The sequence below is a fragment of the Neovison vison genome, chromosome 2 (assembly GCF_020171115.1).
Source record: "Neovison vison isolate M4711 chromosome 2, ASM_NN_V1, whole genome shotgun sequence".
NCBI classification, from domain to species: Eukaryota; Metazoa; Chordata; class Mammalia; order Carnivora; family Mustelidae; genus Neogale; species Neogale vison.
The window spans coordinates 188,749,346-188,775,043 of NC_058092.1; the positions used below are offsets into that span (position 1 = coordinate 188,749,346).

The following is a 25,698-nucleotide window of genomic DNA, read 5'->3' on the forward strand; positions in this document are numbered from 1 at the left end:
TTATGGTTGCTATGGTGTGGAAAGGCCATTTGTAAAGTAACTTTGTAAAAATGTTTAGTCATTAGTCTTCCTTTTGCTGTGGGTTTATATGCATAAAATTATTAGAATGTTAATCTACTGAAAACCAATCACTGAGTAATTTTCATTCCTTTTATTCTCTTCTAGAAGTTAATAGATCAATGTAAATAAATTGTCATTTCTGGTATGTTTGCATGTTTTTGGTCTTTTTTTTTTTTTTTTTAAAGATTTTTATTTATTTATTCGACAGACAGAGATCACAAGTAGGCAGAGAGGTAGGCAGAGAGAGAGGGGGGAGGAAGCAGGCTCCCTGCCAAGCAGAGAGCCCGATATGGGGCTCGATCCCAGGACCCTGGGATCATGACCTGAGCTGAAGGCAGAGGCTTTAACCCACTGAGCCACCCAGGCGCCCCTGCATGTTTTTGGTCTTAATGGAGTTAGGACACACTGAAGATTTTGTTTTGTTTTCCTATTTTCCCTGGACAGGCAGTGGAGGAGGAAATGGCTGTTCCTAATCACCTTTGCATTCGTCGCTGGACAACCAAGCATGTAGCTGTTTGGCTGAAGGATGAAGGCTTTTTTGAATATGTGGACATTTTATGTAATAAGCATCGACTTGATGGAATCACATTATTAACATTGACTGAATATGATCTCCGGTCTCCTCCTCTGGAGATCAAAATCTTAGGGGACATTAAAAGGTTAATGCTTTCAGTCCGAAAATTGCAGAAAATACATATTGATGTTTTAGAAGAAATGGGATACAACAGTGACAGTCCCATGGGTTCCATGACACCTTTCATTAGTGCTCTTCAAAGCGCAGAGTGGCTCTGTAATGGAGAGCCTTCACATGACTGTGATGGACCCATCACTGATTTGAATTCTGATCAGTACCAATACATGAATGGTAAAAACAAACATTCTATTCGAAGATTGGACCCAGAGTACTGGAAGACCATATTGAGTTGTATATATGTTTTTATAGTATTTGGGTTTACATCTTTCATTATGGTTATAGTCCACGAGCGAGTGCCTGATATGCAGACCTACCCACCACTCCCAGATATCTTCTTAGACAGGTAAGTTTTATTTCTAGTTGCCAAGTTTGTAGAAAGTTGCTATAACACAGTGATAATAATGTATGATTATTGTGTTTTTTATTATTATTTTGGTTGATGCACACTTTGCTTTATCTGGTAATATATGCAGATATACTTTGAAATTGCCTTTTTGTCCTGGAGTAAATTAGACATTAAGCCTGTGTGAGTGGGACAGGGCACTGCTTTTTTTTTTTTTTTTTTTGTAGATACATCATAGCTTGTTGGGCACTTGAGATTGTAAAAGGGTTTCATGGAATGTTGTCTGTAATAAATGAAATTTGGTTACCTTTTTTTTTTATGATGAACAGGGTTCAGCTTTTCCAGAAGTAGGGGGAGGACTCCTGTATTACCACATAAATTGGAATTATCACAAGTAGTACTGAAAAATACTGATTCATTGATAGTATCTGGTTTTTATGAACTGCTGAGTGAATAATAAAGAATATAGTATATGCATATGAAAAATAAGAATAGAACAAATTTCAAAACTCTTAGCTTTTTATGTTTGTGATTTTTAAAGCTTTTTATAGTTTGTAGAGCTTTCTTGTTCGTTTTTATAAACTGTTTTACCTTTCTGAAAGTACCTTGTAGTATGTGTTTATTAAAATGAAATGAATCAGTGTATCCATACTACAATGTCAGAATGACATACATACCACATTTTGTTTCTTTCAAACCCTGACTAAAAATATAGTAAAGAGGTTTTTGTTTGTTTAAGTGGAAAGCCCACAAAGATAGGGCAGATAAGAGAGGAAAAAACAGTCATACATTTTTGGAAGTTTGAAAATAGATGTTTGAGTGGCAACTAACAGACCTAAAATAACTTAATTCTCAAACAGCAGTTAGGAAAACAGAACCAACCCAGTCTGTGTTGCAGATTTCTCAAAGTTCTGGATATTGCAGGTAAAAGGGTGGTGCTAAATACGAGGAATCTAGGGAAACTATTTAAGAAGCTGTTAGATCCCTCTATCTCCTCCTCTTTCCCTACAGTTTTCCCAACTATAAACAAAAGAACCTAAGGAAGTAAGGAAGAAAGCATGTGGATATCTGGGGAAAGAGTGTTCTGGGCAGAGAAAACAAGGTGCAAAAAATCTTGAATTGTTAGTATCCTTAGCATGTTCAAGAAACAGCAAGTGAGAGATGGAGAGAACTGTTGGAGATGAAGTCTGAGAGGAGACAGGAATCTAGATTGTATAGTGACTTGTAGACTATTTTATGGACTTTAGCTTTCATTCTGAATGAAAAGGGAAGCCATTAGAAAGTATTTAGGAGAAGAGTACAGTGATCTAACTTCCATTTTAAAAGGTACCTATGAGGCGCCTGGGTGGCTCAGTCGTAGGCATCTGCCTTCAGCTCGGGTCATGATCCCAGGGTGCTGGGATCAAGCCCCGAATCAGGCTCCCTGCTCTGCAGGAAGCTTGCTTTTCCCTTTCCCACTCCCCCTGCTTGTGTTCCTTCTCCGCTATGTATCTCTCTGTTAAATAAATAAATAAAATCTTAAAAAAAAAAAAATGAAATAAAAGGTAACTATGGTGGTTGTTTTGAGAATAGCCTAGGTGTGGGTGTGGGAAAGCAGGGATTAAATTAATTGAATTCATCTAGACAGAAATGAGGTGAATTGGATGAGAATAATAGTGGGAGAGATGGTGTGAAAGAGTCAAGTTCTATTCATATATTTAGAAAGCACAAGATTTGCTGGTGGATTTGTATGTAAGGTGTAAGAAAAAGAAAAAAGTCAAGGATTACTCTTGAGATTTTTGACCTGAGCATCTGGGTTGGAGTTGCCCTTTACAGAGATGGGAAGACTATGGAAGAAGCTGCTTGGAGAGAAAAAATAAGGATTTGGTTTCGGACATGTCAAATTTGAGATCTTTTACACAAGATCAGATGTGACATAAGAGACAGAAAGATGAGCTGGAGTTCAGAGAGATACAGGCTAAAATTTGGAAGTTGCCAGAATAGGTAAAGCCATGATATGAGATAAAGTATTCTAGGGAATGAATTTGGAAGAGGAAAGAAGATTAAAGATGGAGCCCAAGAACAGTGTAATGGAAGTCTTAGAAGTAAGGCAAAACCCGCAAAGACAACTGAAAATGTTAGGGCAGAAAAAAAGTAGTATTCTGGAAGCAAACTTTAAAAAAAAAAAAAAAAAAAAAGTAAGAGGGCAGGAATAATTAATAGTTAACTGTGTCAAGTTCTGCTGAGGGATCAAGTAAAGTGGATAATTGATGACTGGATTTAGCAAAGTGTTGGTCATCTGTGACCTTTACAAGAGTCAGTAGGAACAAAAGCTAATTGTTAGGATTCAGAAGAGAATAGGAGACTTTCTGGAACTTAGCTAAAGATATATATCCACAAATATGAAACAACATATGTACAGATTTATTCATGTGACATTATTTGTAGTAATTGTAAATATTGGAAATTTAAATGCTTATCCATGGAAAACTGATTGACTATACTATGGTACGTCTATATAGCAGAGTTCTATTTAATCAAAGAAAAGTGAGGAAGATTTCTAAGAACTGATATGAACTGGTTTTAAGTGTGGGGCAAGGAAAGTATAAAATGAGTTAAACAGCACTTGTTCCATAAACCATGGGAGTACATAAAACCAATGAAAGCGTGTCAAAAGAGTGTACGAGTCAGCTTGAAGGGGCTTGCACTGAGCAAACTGGGACAATTGGAACATCAAAAACACAATTATGGTAATGATTCTAATATATTGAGTAAGAGAGTCTGTGAATCCATAGTGATAAAAAATGGTGGGGTGAGAGGGGATATTCTTCAAGAATAATAAGAATAAATGTAGATGGCCTGTTTTGCAGTATCCAACCTATTATTTGATTCAGGCAAGTCATCAGTTAATGCTAAAATCATTAGGTGAAACATCAAGGATGTTCACATAATCTGAAAATATCTCACGTATTAATTATAGGGAGAATAAGGTACCTTGATGATGGCATGATCTGACATGCATCGTTTTAATCAAATGAACAAATACAGCCTTGCTGTGGGACAGAGTGACATTATGTGCATTGGATGTGATGTTCATCATCTATAATCGTGCCGCTCCCAAAATATAACCTGAATCTAATCATGAGGAATTTATCAGACAAATCCAGAACATGGAATAGTTCTGAGGCTGAGGTTCTATATAGACTATATAACCAAGGCATAGTGGGAGCAAGGAGGAAGACTGGCCTGGAAGAAAAATGAAGATCTTATTTTTAAAGTTTACAGTTCAGTGGGGTTTTTTTTTTTTTTAAAGATTTTATTTATTTATTTGACAGAGAGGCAGGCAGAGAGAGAGGAGGAAGCAGGCTCCCTGCTGAGCAGAGAGCCCGATGCGGGACTCGATCCCAGTACCCTGAGATCATGACCCGAGCCCAAGGCAGCGGCTTAACCCACTGAGCCACCCAGGCACCCAGTTCAGTGGTTTTTAGTATATTTACAATTGTGCAACCATCACCACTAATTCCAGGACATTTTCTCACCTCAGAGAGAAATCCCTGTCCATTATCAGTCCCATTCCATTACCTCCTCTCTCCATTCCCTGGCAACTACTAATCTATTTTCTGTATCTGTGGATTTGTCTGTTCTGGACATTTCATGTAACTGGAATTAGAAAAGGTGGCCTTTTCTTGTTATTGGCTTCTTTGTTTTTTTGTTTTGTTTTTAAACATTTTTAAAAAAGATTTTATTTATTTACTTGACAGAGAGAGGTCACAAGTAGGCAGAGGGTCAGGCCAAGAGAGAAGAGGAAGCCGGCTCCCTGCCAAGCAGAGAGCCCGATGCGGGGCTTGATCCCAGTACTCTGAGATTATGACCTGAGCTGAAGGCAAAGGCTTAACCTGCTGAGCCATCCAGGTGCCCCTGATTGGCTTCTTTGATTTAGCATAATGTCTTTAAGATTCATCCATACAGTAATATGTATCAGTACTTCATTCCTCTTTATTACAGAATAATACTCCATTGTATAGATATACTACATTTGTTTATCTGTTCATCAGTTGATGAGTGGTTGTTATTTTTTGGTTACTATGAATAATGTTGCTTATGAACATGTATGTACAAAATTTTGTTTAGACCTATATGTGATTTTCAGTTTGCAGTGGGGATTTGAAGCCAAATTTTGCCTTTTTGTAGTGCCTTCTACTACAAATCTTTATGCCCTTAAGCATGTAAGCTTTATTCTTAGGAGAATGGTAGCAGGTAGTGTCAGTGTTTTTCCTTATGTACTTTCAGATCTCTTTTTCATTTTCTTGCACACGGATACTCCCAACATCCAGCAAATGTGTCTCTGTTGAAGAGCTGCTTCTGAGCTCTTGAACACGTTTTATATGCTTGGAAAGAGAGGTAAACATGCTTAGGACTTTATATCCCACCAGCAACAGCCCTTAGCCAATGACTGATGAGATTGGGTATACATATTTTGTTTCTCTTCACTCTAATTGGAACAACTTTTAGGTCAGACCTATACTGTCTTTCAAATTCCACACAGGATTGAGCCATATTTCACCCTTGCCATAGTTACTCCACAAAGCTTTGTTTAATGTCTCACCCTTGCCTTGCTTACTTGCCTTCCTGATCTCATTTCCTCACTACACTAAGGTTTCTCTTGGGAACACTCCTGTTCACTTTCACACTGATCTTTGTTTCAAAGTCTGCATCTAAAGCTTATGTCAACAATCCCAAGAACTTTAGCACATCATAAATAGAAATTTAGAAGGAGAAAGGGATGCCTCTATAGGCAGGCCACTTAACAGCAGTGAGAGGGGTTAGCTGATAGCCATAATAACAAGGGAAGAACCAGAAGCACTCTAAAAAGCAAACATAACTGAAGGAAAAACTACTCTAAATATATATATTTTTTAATTTGACAGAGAGAGATAACAAACAGGCATAGAGGCAGGCAGAGAGAGAGAGAGAGGAGGAAGCAGGCTCCCTGCCGAGCAGAGAGCCCGATGCGGGACTCGATCCCAGGACCCTGAGATCATGACCTGAGCCAAAGGCAGCGGCTTAACCCACTGAGCCACCCAGGTGTCCGGAAAAACTACTCTAGTCTGGAGCTTAACCTTCATTCCTCCGTAGTCCCTGAAGTCATTCCCACGTTCAGTGCAATAATCAGTGTTCACAACCATGACTAAATTGTCAAAGAAAGTTAAATTTTTATCCAGAAAAAAGAGGCATATCCATGTGTAATGCATTTCAGAAAACTTTGCATCAAAATAAATATGAGGGGGTGCCTGGGTGGCTCAGTGGGTTAAAGCCTCTGCCTTTGGCGCAGGTCATGATCCCAGGGTCCTGGGATCGAGCCCCGCATCAGGTTCCCTGCTCAGCAGGGAGCCTGCTTCCCTTCCTCTCTCTCTGGCTGCCTCTCTGCCTACCTGTGATCTCTGTCTGTCAAATAAATAAATAAAATCTAAAAAAAATAAATAAATATGAGATATTGAATAAACATTTCCTTACAACACTTCACTAAAATGAGAGTGAAAGGAGATAAGGGGGAGCCCTACAATCCCATGAAGGCAAAAACAGTGATAATGCTGAAAGTTTGGAAAGTAGAACGCTGAGTCTCTGTTGTAAAATTGGGAATGGAGACTAGCAGTGTCCAAGAGGTGAGTTTATTTGTATTTCAGAGCTCCAGAAAAACTCTCAAAACAGGTGGCACCAGGCATCTTTCATAACCATGTACAGATAAATATGGGAGAATTGGTTGAAAAGCAACTTTCAAAGCTTTTAGACCTCTATTCCAACAGAAGATAGGTGGAATATTCTCCAGACCAGTTAAATGTGAGGGACTCTGGGATACCATGCCCAGATGGTGTTTTCAGTATGTTTTCAAGGTGGTTACTATAAATTTATATACTGGATCACTGAGACTTCCAGCTCCCTTTCTTAAGTAGCCAGACTTCCCATCCCTACTCCCACCTGGAGCCAGTTCTCTAAGCAGAAAACAGATTTCTCTCCTTAGAAAACCTGCACAAAAGAAGAGGACTCTAGATATTGTGGTAGGGGAGATATCTCTATCTCCTCAACCAGACCTCTGCTCTATCACTCTGCAGTGAAACCCACAACATGACAAGCCCAGTCTGTGCATACAGAGCATCAAATTATTATTTTTTTAGTACTTCACTGTCAAGTATGAATGGTCAGTCAAGAATGACCAGACATTTAAATTGGAAGGGGAGATGAACCATGAGAGACTATGGACTCTGAAAAACAATCTGAGGGGTTTGAAGTGGCGGGGGGGGGTGGGAGGTTGGGGTACCAGGTGGTGGGTATTATAGAGGGCACAGCTTGCATGGAGCACTGGGTGTGGTGAAAAAATAATGAATACTGTTTTTCTGAAAATAAATAAATTGGAAAAAAAAAAAAAAAAGAATGACCAGACATTTAAGGAAAACAGAACAATGTAAACAGGAAAAAAGCAAAGTAGGAAATACAAAATGGGGAGCAGAAGAACACTTCAAAAAAAAAATAAGCATGTTCTCACAGATAAGAGATGTTGCAGTTTACGAGACAGTAACAGTAGGCTATAAAAAGAAATTCAGAGGAAAGAAAAGCTTTTGGAAAATAAAAAATGAAAGTAGGAATTTAAAATCCAGTAGACTAGTTGGAACACAGATTTGAAGAAATTGCCCAGTATGTAGAACAAATGAAAAGTAGTGGAGAGTTCAGTCAGTGGAGCATGCGACTCTTGAACTTGGAGTTGTGGGCTTGAGGCCCCCCATTGGGCATAGAGAGTACCTTAAAAAAAAAAAAAAAGGAGAAAAGGTAAGATCATCCAGTTGACCCAATAGCAGACAAAAACAGTAAACAAAAAACATAGAGAAAAAGGGAAGATATTATTTAGGATGTAAGGAAATTACCCAAATTCAAAGGATGTGCCTTTCCAGATTGAAAGGGCCCACTGAGCACTCAGTACAAGAAATGGAGAATTTCAAAACACTGGATTTAGGCTGAAAATCCTAAAAGCTTCTTAAGAGACAGATCAAGTAACATACAAAGATTAGAAATCCAGATAGAATCAAACTTCTTTGCCAAGAGTGGAAGCTAGAAAACGAGAGCTGTTATCTTTAACTTTCTAAGAGAAAATAAGGTCTAATGTAGAATTCTCTGTCCAGGCAAACTACCAGTTAATTATAAGGCTAGAACCAAGGAAATTTTTAAGTTTGTAAGTCTTTAAATATTGCTTAATATTGCTTTAATTATTTAAATATTGCAAACTTTACAACCCCACATCTAACTAAAATTGCTAAAATGAAAAAAAAAATGTGTAATAACCTGATGAGAATTTAGAGCACCTCCTACTCTTTCATATATTGCTGGTAGGGATGCAGAATGACAGAACTGCTTTTAAAACTGTTTGACAGTTTCTTAAAAAGCTAAACATACCCTTAACATAGGACAAAACAGTTTCACTGCTAAGTGTTTTCCCAAGAGAAATGAAAACATATGTTCATACAAAGATGTATGGTGGTCTTTATTCAAAACCACCCAAAACGGGATATATCCAAATATCTATCATATATCCAAAATATACATCCACCACTGAATGGATAAAGAAATCATATAAAGAGTGGATAAAGACTTACACATGAAATAACATGGGTAAATCTGAAATATATTATGACAAGTGAAAATAGCCAGATACAAAAGGTATGTAGATAAATACTGTGCGATTCCATTTATATGCCATTCTAGGAAAGGTAAACCTTTATAGGACAGAAATCAGTTGAGTGGTTGCCCCATGGCTAGAAATGAGAGAGGGGATTGATTATAAAGGGGCACAGGGGAGCTTTTTGGAGTGATGAAAATATTATATCTTTATTGTGGTGGCAGTTATATACTGAATATGTTTGTCAAAACTCATTGAACTGTACACCCAACACAGATGATTCTCTTCTGGCTGTTAATTAAGCCTCAGTAAAATTAACATTAAAAACAAGTTCAGGGGGTGCCTGTGTGGCTCAGTCATTTGAGCATCCTGACTGTTGGCTTCTGCTTATGTCATGATCTCAGGGTTGTGAGGGAACACTGCATGAGGCTCTAAACTGGGTCCAGAGCCTGCTTAAGATTCTCTCTCTGCCCACCCCTTAAAAACAACAACAACAACCAAGTTTATCCTTCGCCTATGTTTCTTAGAAAATGACTGGAGGATATACATCATCAAGACTGAGGAGTAAATTGAAAAAGAGGAGAACATGGATTCAGGAGCCAAAGAATCTAATACAGAAAAGGTGAATTTCCAAGATGAAGGTCAAGTTTTATTTCAAAAAAGAGCCATACAGGAGGACTAGAAAATGCAACCATATTAAATTGGGTGGGGGGGAGGAGCTCTAGAAGAAATTTCCCCAAAAGAAAAAATTGAAATTGATAGAATAGTTTGAAGATGAATGGTGATAGGCATATAAGAAACAGAGCAAACCAAAAAAAGCTGTATTTTAGCTCTAGAGAGTTCTAAGAATTTCTGCTATAAGAAAGGGATTATTCTTTACTGACTCAGCTGTAAATGATATTTACAAACTTAAGTAAAAGCCAAAAATTTTTTTTTTAAAGATTTGTATTTATTTATTTGACAGACAGAGATCACAAGTAGGCAGAGGCAGACACAGAGAGGGGAAGAGAAGCAGGCTCCCTGCTGAGCAGAGATCCCCCCCTCCCCCTCCGATGTGGGGCTCCATTCCAGGACCCTGGGATCACGACCTGAGCCGAAGGCAGAGGCTTTAAACCACTGAGTTACCTGGGCGCCCCGCAAAATTTATTTTTAAAAAAAATTGTGGAACAATATTGAGAATAGGGAAGAGAAAATGGGAGTGGGTGGTAGGACGGGGGCTAACTAAAATATACAATGCTAAATAAGACATGAGGGTGAAAGTGATTACCTCTGGGGAGCAACAATTAGGTAGGGGTGGGACAGAAAACTCAATTTCATCCTAAACATTGTAAAACTTTTACATTCATTTATATATATATATATATACACACATATATATCTATATGTATGTATATATACATACAGATGTACATATATACATGTATACATACATGTATACATGTATACATACAGATGTACATATATACATGTATACATACATGTATACATGTATATATGTACATATGTATTATGTATATACACACACATACACATATTTTTGGACATGCATGTATAGGTACAAATACGGTTTTTTAAAATGTTCATTTTAAATGTTTATATGGTTAAAAGTCACTTAAAGAAATCTTTCTTTTAAAGATGTATTTTTTGAGGGGGGAGGAGCAGAGGGAGAAAGAGAGAAAATCTCAAGCAAACTCCATGTTAATTAAGCACAGAGCCCGATACCATGACCATGACCTGAGTTGAAACCGAGTCAGATGCTCCACTGACTGAGCCACCAAGGCACCTCAGGAATCTTTCTTTTATCTGAAAATTTCTGATATATGATACAATACAATACAATACAGTACAATACATGATACAGTACAATATATGATACAATACAATATGATACAATAACCCATTCCCAAGTAATGCCAGATAAATAAGGCAGTAATAGATTAAAAATACAGAAGAGGGGATGCCTGGGTGGCTCAGTTGGTTAAGCAGCTATCTTCAGCTCAGGTCATGCATCGGGCTCCTTGCTCCGCAGGGAGCCTGCTTCTCCCTCTGACTCTGCCTGCCATTCTGTCTGCCTGTGCTCACTCTCACTCGCTCTCTCTCTGATAAATAAATAAATAAAATCTTAAAAAAAAAAAAAAAAAAGAAGAGAAGTCTTTTTTCTGAGGTAACAAATAAAAGGTAAGTCCCTGACTAAAGATGATTGACTCTCTTCACTAACTCTGAATAAGGTTTGCAGTAGACTATTAATATCTTTCATTCAGATTTCATGTTTTCTTTTTAATAAATACCTTTATTTTCTTATAAAATGAACACATTATTGTACAAGAATTCTTAGTGGAAATGTACAAAGAAAAATAAGACAATAATCCTACCAGATGACCTGTTTGCACTAACTCATTTTCACATTTACCCTGTCCTTCCTGTGTCGCCTTTTTCTCTTCCTCCTCTTATTATGTATGTTTTTATTTATTAAGATTTTATTTTTAAGTAATCTCTATACCCAGTCTGGGGCTCAGACTTAAAACCCTGAGATCAAGTGTTGCATGTTCAACTGCCTGAGCCTGCCAGGTGCCCTCTCTCTTTCTTTTTAAATTTAGAAATGTGACATATACTTCACTAATGAATAATCACGGGAGCTGTGGATTTGGTGAAGAAAGAGAAATCAATTGAAAAGAGAGAAGAAAACAGGGATATAAAACGAGGGCACAGAGAAATAAAGGAGTAAAACAAAACAAAAACTCTATTGCCTCTAAAACAAAACCAAATTTGTTATAAGAAAAAAAAGAAAAAGAGTCCAGTTCAAGCCCTGATTCTCAGTTAGCACATCATGCATGAAGTGAAACTTTTCCCATTGATGTTTGTGGACAATTCTGTATCCAGGTCAACATGCTACAGAGAAGAAGAAAAGGGTTTTTAACCTCTTCACAAAGAACCATTAATTGGGAATCACAGACAGCAAAGAGGTTTTGGTAAATGGAATACTTCATGAAACAGGTTTTCCACACACCCCCCCCCCCCAGTTTCTTTGAATACCATCTCCTGAAAGAGACAAAAGTTACTAGGAAGCAATGAGAAGAGTATCTTATTGCAAAGGGTGTCAATTACATACATACACTTCTTGTCAGTCCAAAATGTAATTTTTTTCTATTCCAGTGTTCCTAGAATCCCATGGGCCTTTGCCATGACAGAAGTATGTGGCATGATTTTGTGCTATATTTGGCTCCTGGTTCTTCTTCTTCACAAACACAGGTACCTCAGTTATGCCATTAAAAGACAAAATATTTCTACTGTCTTGGATAAAGTTCATCAAACCTTGTTTCTCCCTTTGAAGTTTCCTTGTTAATTTCCTTTAGTCGTTATGAAAAATGTTTCGGGTTTGATCAACAAGAAAGTCACTGTGAGGTAATACCTACATATTTAGTTGTATTCTGAATATATTCTGCAGGCAAAGATCAGAGATGGTGATGTTCAGCCATGAGCCAACCAACCGCTGATAGTCTAGCTGTAACCTTTTGGAAAAAAAATCAGAAATGTTTTTGTGGAAGAATAGAAACTCCTCCAAGGACAGTCTTTGGTTATGAACAATGTTTGGATGAAAGAAATTCTCTGCTTGGAGGAGGCCTATTAGAAAAGAGATTATTTTGCATACCCTGTACATCTAGTCAGTGTGGTTTGCTTAAGATGATACAGGAAATTGCTAAATAGGGAAAGGGCTTCTTTGGCACTTTCACTAAGAAATATAAAGGAGAGAATTTTTTTTATTAAAATGAAGTGTAAGGGGAAGCTTCTTTTCTGCTTTAATGCAGGGAAATTACTTGATTAAGTAAAAAAATAAGGCATAATGAAAAAATTTTACAAACTATGTAGTTTATAGTTCTGGTTTCCATTGTCTGTGGACACTGATGAAGAACAGGGACAGTTTATTGAATTTTTTATCCTCTCCTCCTCACCAGGAAGGATTTGAGGTAAACCAGTGATGGGCTTTAGGTCCCAAGCAGCAGTTATTTCATTGCTTTGATGGTGAAAAGAAAGGTTGATCATTGCTGTTGTCATACTGGTAGGCTATCATTTGCTTCGTTTCCCATTTTCCAGCAATATTTTTTAACTCTGGATTGCTTAAAAACAGAGGTGGCTTAAAAACGTGTAGTCTCACTGCTGCTTTGTGGTTTAACTTTGGCTCACAAGACCCTATGAATTTGAATTTTCCATTCTTCTAAACAAGAAAGAATTTACCATATAGGAAATTTTGGTAGGTTTAGCAAAGCACAGCAGTGCCCAGTTAATTGCAAGTTTTGATGTTTAATTGGTCGAAGAAAGTGTTCCTCTCCAATGTTTGGCCTTTGTACTGCTTTCATTAGAATCACCTCGCTTGGAGCACTGGGTGTGGTGAAAAAATAATGAATACTGTTTTTCTGAAAATAAATAAATTGGGAAAAAAAAAAAAGAATCACCTCGCTTTTGTTAAAATGTGGTTTCCTAGGTTCCATCCCACATGTACACACTAAAATTTGAGATCTCTTGTGTTCATTGCTTCCTTAAGGGTGAGAAGAGCATTTTGAAAACATGTAAATCATAGTCCCTGTGCTTAAGATTATTATAGTCTGTTTTGGTTTAGACATTTTAAAAAATAATATGACAGCACAAGTGAAATCACAATGCAGTTCAAAATTTTTTCTAGGTATACTTAATATAAAACTTAGTATTTAAAAAACTTAGTATTTTTATACTTTAAGTTTTAAAAAGTTAGAGAATGTTTAAGATAGCTACTATCAGTAACCAATTTACAATTTTATTATTCAGCAAAAATTCCCTAAAATCCTGTTTAATTTTACCTCTCATAAAGTAAATAAATAATTAACAGTATATGAATAACAGCATTAACTTTAAGCCAAGAGTCAGGGTAGGTACTAGTCCTTCTTTTCCTGGATAGTTCCTTTACTTTCTCTTAGCCATATCTTCTTATCAATGAAATGATGCTCTTAGGTGAGCACTGTCTAACATGGCAGATACTAGCCACAGGTGGCTACTTAAATTAATGAAAATGAAATGAAGTCAAAATTTACCTCCTTGGATGTATTAGTCACATTTCAAGTGCTCAAGAGCCACATGTAGATAACCTTATTGGGCAGTGCAGTTATAGAACATTTCTGGCATTACAGAAAGTTCTATTAGACAGTGATATTTCAGATCTAAGATTCTTTAAGATTTCTGTCTTCTTCAAAGAATCTAGTTCTGGTAGTTTTCCTGCCTGCTCTCCCTTTAAGTAAACACTTGATTCCTGGAGATTTTTTGTTTGCTTTCTTCTGATCTTTCTCTCTTTTTGGTCACTCTGTTCACAGGTCAATACTTCTCCGAAGGCTCTGTAGTCTCATGGGCACGGTATTCTTGCTTCGCTGCTTTACCATGTTTGTGACCTCCCTCTCCGTGCCAGGACAGCACCTGCAGTGTACTGGAAAGGTAGCCTGCTACCTTCTTTATCATTCTTTCTTATTCTTGGTGGGTTGATGGCACCATATTTGTAACAGGGCTAAAACTTTGCTTTTAGTGTTAAAATGCTTTTTAGGGGCGCATGTGTGGATCATTTGGCTAAGTGTCCAACTCTTGATTTCAGCTCATGTTATGATCTCAGGGCTGTGAGTTTGAGCCCCCAGCATCAGCTTATGCTGGCCATGGAGCCTGCTTAAGATTGTCTCTCTCCCGGGCGCCTGGGTGGCTCAGTGGGTTAAGCCGCTGCCTTCGGCTCAGGTCATGATCTCAGGGTCCTGGGATCGAGTCCCGCATCGGGCTCTCTGCTCAGCGGGGAGCCTGCTTCCTCCTCTCTCTCTCTCTGCCTGCCTCTCTGCCTACTTGTGATCTCTCTCTCTCTGTCAAATAAATAAATAAATAAAATCTTTAAAAAAAAAAAAAAAAGATTGTCTCTCTCCCTCTCTCTCTGCCTGTCTCTCCTTCCTAAAGAATAAATAAATACATAGATAGATAAAATGTTTGAAATGTCCTTTTTAGTATTTTTAATATCTGTAATAAACCTCTAGAAATAATTTGGTAGAAACCTTAAGCCAGAATCTACCTCCTTTTTACGTATGTCCATTGATACTGGCTCTTTGCTGTGGAGCTGTGGAAAACAAGTTTCTTTCAATTATCATTTTCCCTTTCCCACCATCATGAGCATCTTTAGTTCCTCATATTGATGTGGAATTGTTCAGTTCAGAGCAGAGAAAGAATTCTTGAGACATCTTCGCTGCAAAAAGGTGGTTTTATTAAAGCACAGGGACAGGACCCGTGAGCGGAGAGATCTGCACTGGGGTTGTCACAGGTGACTGATTGATTATAACTTTCAAATTGAGAAGGGCTTAGGGACTAGCATTAAGTCTCTAGGGAATTGTGGAAACAAGGTTTTCAGGGCCTTGAGGGGGCTAGCTATTGTTAGGACAAGGTCATTTATTACTGTCTAGTAAAACCTTAGTCATGAAACTCTTCAGAAATATATCAGGGGTCCATTATCTTAGAGGATGGCTACTGCCATATCTTAGGGGATAGAGATAAAGGAAGTTTCCAGAGGATTTTTTTTTTTTTTAATTTATCTGACAGACAGAGATCACAAGTAGGCAGAGAGGCAGGCAGAGAGAGAGAGGTGGGGGGGAAGCAGGCTCGCCGCTGAGAAGAGAGCCTGATGCAAGGCTCTATCCCAGGACCCTGGGATCCTGACCGGAGCCGAAGGCAGAGGCTTTAACCCACTGAGCCACCCAGGCATCCCTATATTTCATCTTTTTAATAGCTGCAGTGTCCATTGTATGATTTACCAGTTTCTAAATCATGTACATTTATGTTTTTTCCAAATCTTACTATTTATAAATCATGCTATCATAAATGTTCTTGTGCATTTATGCATTTTCTGTTATTTAATCATCTACTTAAGATAAATTCCTGTAAGTAGAATTACGAAATCAAAGAATATATACATTAAATACATACTGCACAGATGGCCAGCAGAAAAAGCAAATTTATCACTACGACCAATACTGTTACATACTGCACAAATATCCAGCAGAAGAAGCAAATTTATCACTACTACCAATACTGTATTCATGTCAGTTTTCCCACTCCTGATGCCAGCACTACTCAACTATCAATTATTAGAGTCATTGCCATTCTGATTGATGAAAGATGGTGATATGAGACTTTTACAGTTTTATGTTTTAAAGGTTATTATTTATTTCTTAGAGACCATGAGCAGGGGGAGGGGCTGAGGGAGAGGGAGAGAGACAGTGAAAGAGAGAAAGAGAGAAGCAGGCTGCCTGCTGGGCAGGGAGCCCGCCTCAGGGCTTGATCCCAGGACCCCGAGATCATGAGCTTAGGCGAAGGTCAACGCTTACGCCACTGAGCCAACCAGGTGCCCCTACAGTCTTAATGTTTTATATTTCTTATATAAATTTCTTATATGTAAATTTCTTAACATTTGAATTTATTTCTGCACATGATGTGAAGTAGAGATAGAATAGTTTTCCCCGGCTAGTATGGTAATGGATTAGAAGATATTTTAAAGAATAAAAATATAAGCTTATTATACTGAAAAGAGAATTTTCTGTAGCAGAGGGATTTAATTGTGGGTCAGCCACTAACGAGAATGTTATATGTGCATTGGGCTATAATGTGTGCTACAAAAATAAATTAGATACCATTCCTCTACAGTATGGATAGCCCTCTTTCTGTCTCTGATGACTGTGTTTCATTATCAGTTAGTTATATATGGACATTTCTATTCAAATCTGCCCTAAATACTGTTAATTGTTTTTACATTATAATATAACCTACTTATTGACCTGTATCATTCGTAGCAGTTGTTAAAAATAGAAAATTAAGGTGATAGTAACTAGCAATCAAGTCCCTTACAGTAAACTCCGTAGGGCATTTTCATTGAAATAAAGTAATTGCTTGAAATCTCATTCCCAGAAGTAGGAGGTTTAGGGACAAAACCAAGAATCTACCTATTTTTGAAATGTAGCAATGGACCCACCTTAAGGAAAGAAAATACAGAATATTTGGGACATTTAAAATTGGAAGGGATAAGGAGACTGGGTATCTGAGCAATTATTGTTTTCTTTTGACGGGCATCACTTGTTTCCTGCCCTTGTCTGAGAGAGATTTTCCTAGCAGTCTCTGTTTTTCACTGCCTGATTTTTTATTTTCACAAGAGTACCACCTCCAGCTCTATTCTCATTAGAGGGCTTAGAAGAACCAAACTATGTGTGTTTTAGTAACTTTTCTTTTCTCTAATAATAAATCCCTTTTCCTATCTTGCCCTTCAATAAGGCAGAAAGGGAAAGCTAGGTAGTACATAATCAGCAAGTGAGATTGCTAATGAAATTGTGTTATGAGGTTCTTTCTGTTGTTAATTAGCCATAGTAGAAGCTTCAAAACGTAGGCCTTTAGGGGCGCCTGGGTGGCTCAGTGGATTAAAACCTCTACCTTTGGCTCGGGTCATGATCCCAGGTCCTGGGTCCTGGGTCCTGGGATCGAGCCCCACACCAGGCTCTCTGCTCAGCAGGGAGCCTGCTTCCTCCTTTCTCTCTCTGCCTGCTTGTGATCTGTGTCTGTCAAATAAATAAATAAAATCTTAAAAAATAATTAATTAAATAAAACATAGGCCTTTGTTTTTTTGTTTGGTTGTTTGTTTTGTTTTGTAAGGTTATTTTCTTTAAAGCTCTAATTGACTTTATTGAACGATTCATGAATTGGGTAGCACCCCCAGGAAGTAGAGAGGCCCTCTAAGACATAGGACTTGGAATTGGACTTCCTGGATTCACATCTTGGTTATGTTACTTACCAGCTGTATGACCTCTCTAAACCAATTTCCTCAGCTGCATAATTGAATCACTTCATAGGATTGTTGTGGAAATTAAATACAGTAATACATAAAGCACTTAGCAGCATGTCTTTCACATAGTAAAAGCATGTAAAATTTTAGGAATTCTTTGTACTGTTACTATGTGTTAAATGCTTGCTTTTTTTTTTTTTTTTTTTTTGAAAGAAGGACCATTACTCAAACTCTTCCTCCAAATGGACGGCTTTTTTAAGCTTATATATGGGAGTTGGCATTGGGTTTGGCTGTTAATAGGAAATTCAGGATGGCATAGTTTAATAAATAGTGGTTTATTCTACCTCATAAGAGAAATCTGAAATTAGGTCATGTGTATCCATATGGACTTATTAAAAACCCACGATTCTGGGGCACCTGGGTGGCTCAGTGGGTTAAAGCCTCTGCCTTCGGCTCAGGTCATGATCCCAGGGTCCTGGGTTCGAGCCCCGCATCGGGCTCTCTGCTCAGCCGGGAGCCTGCTTCCTCCTCTCTCTCTGCCAGCCTCTCTGCCTACTTGTGATCTCTGTCTGTCAAATAAATGAATAAAATCTTTAAAAAAAAAAAAAAAACCCCACGATTCTTCTGTCTTTATCCTCTCCTATCCTAAAACTTCTGTATGGAGTTCTCAAAAACCCATGATTCTTCTTTGTACTTTCCTGTCCTCACACTTGGCTTGCATCCTCAAGGCCACTTAGTAGTCCAAGATGGCTGCTAGAGCTTCAGCTATCATGTCTGGGTTGTAGGCTCAAAGAAGGAAAGGTGAAAAAGACTTCCTCCTAGTTGTTGTCTTTTTCCTTTATAAATAGCCTTCCCACAACTCTTTTACACTTTCATTTACATCTTATTTTATAGAACTTAGTCACAAAACCACACCTGCAAGGGAGGCTAGGAAATGCAGTGTTTTGGTTGAGTTCATCGCTGTGTCAAATAAAGTAGACGTTCTGTTACCAGTGAAGAAGGGAAGAATAGATGCTGTCATAGCCTCTTTCTTACTGGCAAGAACAACCAGCAAATACTATTGCATTATTGGATGAAAAACTTGAACATATTTTGTGTAATAGTGACCTTTTCTTTTTTTTTTTTTTTTTTTTAAAGATTTTATTTATTTATTTGACAGACAGAGATATCACAAGTAGGCAGAGAGGCAGGCAGAGCGAGAGAGAGAGAGAGAGAGGAGGAAGCAGGCTCCCTGCTGAGCAGAGAGCCCAATGTGGGGCTCGATCTCAAGACCCTGAGATCATGACCTGAGCCGAAGGCAGAGGCTTTAACCCACTGAGCCACCCAGGCGCCCCTAATAGTGACCTTTTCATTGTAAAGGAACTCTTAGAGAAATTTTAATTTACATAGATTTCATGTAATTACCAGAATATTTCTGACCACACTTTCTTGATGTCTAGAATGAATTAATTAGACTGGGAGTCTGGTTGCATTTGTTCGAATCTTGTTTCTAAGTCATTCGGCATTTGAATTTCAATGTGAGGGATGTTTGGAAGCCCCTACCTCTCTAGGCATTAGAAGCACTAATTTGTAGCTTTCTTTATAGATATATGGCAGTGTATGGGAGAAACTACACCGGGCCTTTGCCATTTGGAGTGGCTTTGGTATGACCCTAACTGGTGTTCACACTTGTGGAGATTACATGTTCAGTGGCCACACAGTCGTCCTAACTATGCTGAATTTCTTTGTCACTGAATGTAAGTATCTCTTTAGTGCTTCCATGTATTAGATGACTGGCTACAGGGTAGGCTGAGGGAAGGGTGTCAAGTTCTATGAAGAATGAAAGTAGCAGACTGACTTAAGAAACATGTGACTTAGAAGCATTGGAAAGAATGTGGTTTTAAAATGATCTTTCTGTCCTTTTCCCAGATACACCAAGAAGCTGGAATTTCTTACATACTTTATCCTGGGTTCTCAACCTCTTTGGAATCTTCTTCATTTTGGCTGCTCATGAACATTATTCCATTGATGTGTTTATTGCCTTTTATATCACGACAAGACTCTTTTTGTACTACCATACTCTAGCCAATACCAGAGCATATCAGCAGAGTAGGAGAGCGAGAATTTGGTTTCCCATGTTTTCTTTTTTTGAATGCAATGTGAATGGTACAGTACCTAATGAATATTGTTGGCCATTTTCAAAACCAGCAATAATGAAAAGATTGATTGGCTAAAGTCTATCCTTGTAATGGGTTCATGGTTAAATATGCAGTAGTTGTTGAAAGTGAATAATGTTTGCTTTCTCCCCCTAAGCTGTTCCCGGATGCCTTGCATTTTGGCTTATATGTTGACAAAGTGAAGTTCCATGTTCTGAGCAAGGCTATGATTGTAGAAATCCAGAAAGAGCAATGAAGAGTCCTTACATATCCGTGTGAGTAGGAAGCTTAAGTAGATGTTTCTGACCCTTCTCTTTCGGCAGACTTAATGTTGTGATTGAAGTCAGGCTGTTACCCTCACCTGTTGAGAACTTGCTTATTGAATTTAAGTAATTTGGTGATTGAATGTGTTTTTTTTTTTTTTTAATTTTCTAACTTCATTAGGACTCTAGTCAAGAAATAATTTTTTTTAGGTCCTTATTATCTTCAAAGGAAAAACCCCTACCAAATGAGCAATACTTGTTCTTTGAACTAATCTCTGTCTTTTTAAAAAATGCAACTCTAGAAAGTGATCTGTGTCACTAACAAATAATTTCTGTCTCTGAACCATCTTTAAGAAAAGTATACTGAACATTACCAGGATGCCTGAAACAAGACGAGAATGGAAGGGGCCATACATGAGGTGACAAAAGTACAAATACAGTATTGGCATTTTTCACCAAAGATGCAACAAAAGATGCAGTTCCTCTTTTGTTCTGAGGGTTCAGTATGACTGTCATTAAGTGTTTATGAGGGAAAAATGGCTGCATCCATAAAAATAAAATTGGCTTAATTTTAGTGAGATAGGTACCTGGAACAACTTTGTGCTACAGTTGTTATTTAGACATATGACAGCCCAATTTTATGCCTTTAAATTATGTTACTTAATGAGCTAAATAGTGGAGTGTGTTACCAAATGTTAGATAAAGTTCTTATGTCTATAAGTAGGGAGGTATGCATGCAAAGAATATTTTTTCTGTTTTTGAAAAGAAATTTATAACGGTTGCAGGCATAATACAACTTTTTGGTTTTTGAAATTTGTCATTCTTGGCCATCAAAAGTAAACAGTCTCAGATATATTCGGATGTGGAAAAAAGGTTTTGTTGTTTTTCTTTTTTAAATACAGTTGTGTACATACATTCTTTCTACTTAGTCTTAATTTGGCAGTCAGGAAGTGATAGAGTTAGTTGCCGTTTACAACACTAGAAGTTTAGTACCTTAAGTAACTTGACCTTTGTGGTAACATTTGTCACTTTACTTTTAATGATTCTGGTTAATAGTTATGACAGTAGAAAGGTTATGGAATTGGCTTTTGAGCCCCAACTGATTGAGCTTAGTTACTTGGAATATTAATTGCATGGTTTTTACATTCCATTTTAAAGCAAGGAGTTAGAAAAAGTGCTGGCATATTGAGGTCTAAAATTAGGCCACTTAGCAGAGACCCACTCCTAATGTGGGTGAAATATTTTATTTTTGCACTTTAAGTCATATTCCCACCCCTGTATAAGCTACAGAGGAGCCTGAATGGATTGGGCAGGAGAAGAATATTATGCAAACAAATTCCAGCCAGTGCTGAATGACCTCAATTTGAGTCTACTCTGAATATTATTTTTTTCTCACCTGAGAAATGGCACAAGGCAATTCAAGTTTTATTATGCTTGTAAATCTCATGCTTCAGAATCTTATAATATCTTAAATTATTGATTCTAATACATGCCTGGGACAAAAAATGTCAAGATTTCATCTAAGGAAACTGATCATGAAGGGTGAGGGATGTTTCCTATACTACTTAATGTACTTTGACCCTTGAGGTCAAAGCCGTGTAACTGCCATTCTTTACAAGTGACAGAGCAAGACCATATTTAGCTAGGGAGGATCGAGTGTTGGCTTTTGGAAAAATGTTTGAAAAAAATCTGTGGCAACATTAAGTCAGGAATGTTAGATAGCTACTTAATGGTAAACTTCCTAACATCAGTCTTCTTTCCTTCATATGGATTCTATTCTAGAACAAAATAGAAAAAAATTGCAAGTAACTTTGCAGAGCTGTTGACATCGAGAGTGCCTAACAGCAGACTGCAATGAGGATTGTAAAATAAGTTTTCAGCCTCGCATTTATCATATCTGATTTGAGGAAAAGGTAAGCTAGATTTATAATTTATTGTTATAACTAATACAAGGCAGTGTTTACATAAATTCATCATCTCCAAGTCTCTTGGAAAGTATTGATACAAAATTCTTTTCCATTTCTTTTTTTAATATGAAACCTGTATTTTAGTTGTTTTTTTTTGTTGTTGTTTTGTCCAGAAATTTCCAGATTTTGTCTTTTTTTTTTTTCTTGTTAAAATGTAAACCATTGGAAGAGTGGTATTTGTATTCACATTTTGGGGGTGAATGGGCCTAGGTGGAGAAGCTACATACGTATTTTTTTATCCTTTCTACAGTTGAAGACTTAGGAGAGGCTTATATTCTTAAGTACTGAGACCTTAGTATAGAAGGAACCAAGAAGGTTTTTGGTTTGGGGATACAAACTGGAAGTTACATTGAAAGTCCTTGATGATGCCTTTCTCTATAATTCTGGTGGCAGTGTAGCCTTTTTTTTGTTTTTTTCTTTTTCTTTTTCTTTCCTTTCTTTTCTTTTCTTTTTTTTTTTTTTAAATGTCTGTGCAGGGCATTGTTACTGAAGGGTATTGAAGTTCATAGGGAGTAAGGAGGTTTTGAAGATGGCAAGTAAGCTATTATCACTGAATAATTTGGGAGAAACTTTTTGGCTATGCTGCAGAATTTTCAAATGGCTATCCTCTCCATCGTTCTCAGTGGCCAGAATTGCTAGAGTAAAAATACAACTTCCACATGTTGGGTCTGTTTTTTAGTTGTTATTGGCTTTTTTTTTTTTTTAATCAGAAAGCAATGAGAATAGCCTTAGAACCAGTCAGCCAAAGAAATGTGGGCCGTTCACAAGAAAGAATCCATTGAGTGAAGACCTGCTGGTTTTATAACTCTGACACCACAAGTGGTGTTCTTTCTTGCCCTGTACTTGCTGAAGTATTGTTACTCAGAATTCCAAAAATCTTATAATTTACAAACAGAGAACAGAGAAGCCAAACCCTTTTATAGTTCATATGAAACAGTCTGTTTTAGAGACATCTGTTTGGAAAGTGTTACTTATATATTCAAAGTCATATTCATAACACTAACTTGCTTGGAGTGTATTCTGCAAAAGGTAAATTTCATCATGAGTTTTATAGTAAACATTTTTTAAACATTCTTGGTCCAAAATGCTTGAGAATGTTAACCATATTCTTGTTTTAAACTCTGTGATCTAATAAACTTAATTCTTTGATAGTCTTTTTGTAGACTTAAGTTATCCCTTACTAAGAGTAACTAGCAGTAATAGTCATGTGTCAGTTCTTTAAGGTATTCAGGCATTTGTGACAAGAAAGTTCTCTTTTAGAGTAGTCCAATAGTTTTCTTAAACAGTATTGGTTTCTTTTAGATAGTTTCAAAGCCAACAAAGCATGTCAATCTCAATGCCATCTTCACTTGGCAGTTAAGATGGTTTGCATTTGTAAAAAGTGCAACCTGAATTACCCCTACACCTCTGTAGAGACTTGTTAGTAAGTCAAAAGTCAGGCTGCTTCAGGTGACCAGTGAGAAAGGAAAGAAGTTGAGGGTTTTTCCTTCTTTGTGTTTGAGTGGCTCTGAATGACTGAAATTACTATGAAAGTAGGTTTTGGTCTCCCTCTCACCTACTGCTCACACCCAGTGAATGCCACCAATTTCAAGTAACTAAAATGTGACCTATTACTTTACATCAAGTTCAATAAAAGTATCTATGAAATCTGTAAACCATAATTCAGCGACCAGTAAGGTTGGTTTTAGAATATGTTCTACTCTAAATTAGCCAATAGACTTTTTATTCAGTGTATTCCATATTTAAGCATAAGGAAGATTTGTGTCTGATAGGAAGGGAGAGGGAATACTATGATAATCTCATTATTATTTCAGGTCTCTTTCAATATGAACTACTGAGTTGTCTGAATGGTAGCCAGGCCATGTTATTAATGTCATCTTAAAAATGCTTAATTTTAATAATTTTTTATTCAGAGAATCTATGGATTATTAGGACAATTGAAGCATTTCTGATATGGAACAAAGGAAGTGGAAACTGGTACTTAGTGGGGGAAGCAAAATTAGCTTGTACTAAAGTGGGCATGTTTTGTTTTAAGAACTCTACCTAAATGTAACTCTGTCCACAGAGAAACTAGTATTACTTGAAGATGTGAATGTTCCTGTGGTAGCCATACCTTGAAGCACAGTGTTGTATATAAGTAAATATCTTGATTCTAAATTAAATCCAGATTTAACTAATATATTATTTTATATCTTTGTTGTATTAAAATGTTTAAAAACACTAAAAATAAAACATTTGAAAGTTGAATTGCAGTCTCTTATTTGAATGTCTTTGCATTACTAATGCAGCTTGTCTATTTTTTTTTACAGTAAATTTTTATTTTTGTAAATGATTGGGCCCAGCAACTTTAAATTTTAATATAGTATCTAGTTCCTGGCTCTTTCTAATGCTTAGTTGTCTCTTAGATAAGCCATTTGCCCTTTCTCCTTTCTTTTGTGTAAACTAGGAAAGAAAAGTAGTCTTCCTGGGGTATTAGAATAATTGTGGATTAAGATGAAAGGGAGAGAAAAGATGCAAAAAACACATTAAAGTTTTTGGTTGGTTGGTTGGTTTTTATTTAATTGTGGATTATATGGGAAGATGCCATAATCCTGGCAGGTCAGCTCTGGAAAAAATGATGAACAGGGAAAGAAGGGAAAACAGCTGTTAGTGGGTAGCACAGTAGCCCAAAACCATGGAGTAATTGAAACACTAAGCATTGTGATAGGACCATATGAATTTAATCCGTGACTGAACTTAACTTTCATGACCACTCCTAATCTGTTGGTGGCCCCAGCTAGTCTCTGTCTCGGGAACTCTGGGAAAGAATAGTCTAGAACGGACCTAGAGGCTACGTGGTGGAATAGAGAATGCACTGGGTTTAGACTCTGAAGGCCTGGGTGTTGCATCTCTGCCACTGATTAAATTAGGTCTTTTCTTCCAGTTCCACCTAACTTTATGTTTAAAAAGGGGTGCAAAAAAATGCCTTTCTCCTGTATTAAAGGACAGATACGAAAGTACTCTACCCTTGCTGTCTTAGTAGCTGGTACATAATGCTGAAATACTAGTTGAATTTAGGTCAATAAAATGGCCGATGCCCCCAGGAAATTAATAATCTAGCAGGGAAGTTGACATGAAACATTCATTAGGGGAATCAACCCACAGTTTTTAAAAAACTGCCTGGTTGAATATCTTCAGGGATGGGGAAAGGGAAATGGGGGAATTTGTACCATTTTCATACAAAGTTACTGTTTTACATATTTGATTTTCCTTGTAGGCTTTCCCTTTGAAAAAAGAGTTGAGGATAGGAGAAGGAAATGTTTGGAAATAAATGAGTCAATAGAAATTTTACTGTCTTCATTTAATGGTAGCTTGGGAGAGGAAAGGCTCAGTGGGGACTGAGGGTCCATGCAGAATTTACTAAGCATGTAAAACTTGAACTGAGCATTCCCTGAAGAAAAAAATTCATAAGAACATGATGAAAGCTTTAGAAGACTAATGTAAAAAATTGGATTTGTGTATGTGTTAGAGAACTGATGTCAGGGTATGTGGGTTTTTTTGTTTGTTTGTTTTTTAAGATTTGTTTGAGAGAGTGGGGGAGAGTAGGAGTTGGGGCAAGAGCAGAAGGAAAGAGACTTAAGCAGACTCCTGCTGAGCGAGGAGTCCAACAGGGTGCTTGATCTCACAACCCTGAGATCATGACCTCAGCCGAAATCAAGACTCAGATTCTTAGCTGACTGGGCCACCCAGGCATGCTCACAGGGTATATGTCTTTGTTGTTGTTGTTGTTTTTAAGA

General features: G+C 37.3%; 1 protein-coding gene across 2 annotated transcripts in view; it reads left to right on the forward strand.

Annotated features, from left to right (window-relative positions):
• Positions 1-24,169, forward strand: part of SAMD8 (sterile alpha motif domain containing 8) — a 50,035-nt gene extending 25,866 nt beyond the window's left edge. For both annotated transcript variants that reach the window (XM_044239878.1, XM_044239877.1), the window contains exons 2-6: positions 505-1,097; positions 11,896-11,991; positions 14,082-14,199; positions 19,143-19,293; positions 19,466-24,169. In XM_044239878.1, coding sequence (XP_044095813.1) covers positions 505-1,097; positions 11,896-11,991; positions 14,082-14,199; positions 19,143-19,293; positions 19,466-19,770 — 1,263 coding nt within the window. In that variant the 3' untranslated portion in view covers positions 19,771-24,169. The remainder of the gene's footprint in view (positions 1-504; positions 1,098-11,895; positions 11,992-14,081; positions 14,200-19,142; positions 19,294-19,465) is intronic.
• The last annotated feature ends 1,529 nt before the right edge of the window (positions 24,170-25,698 follow it).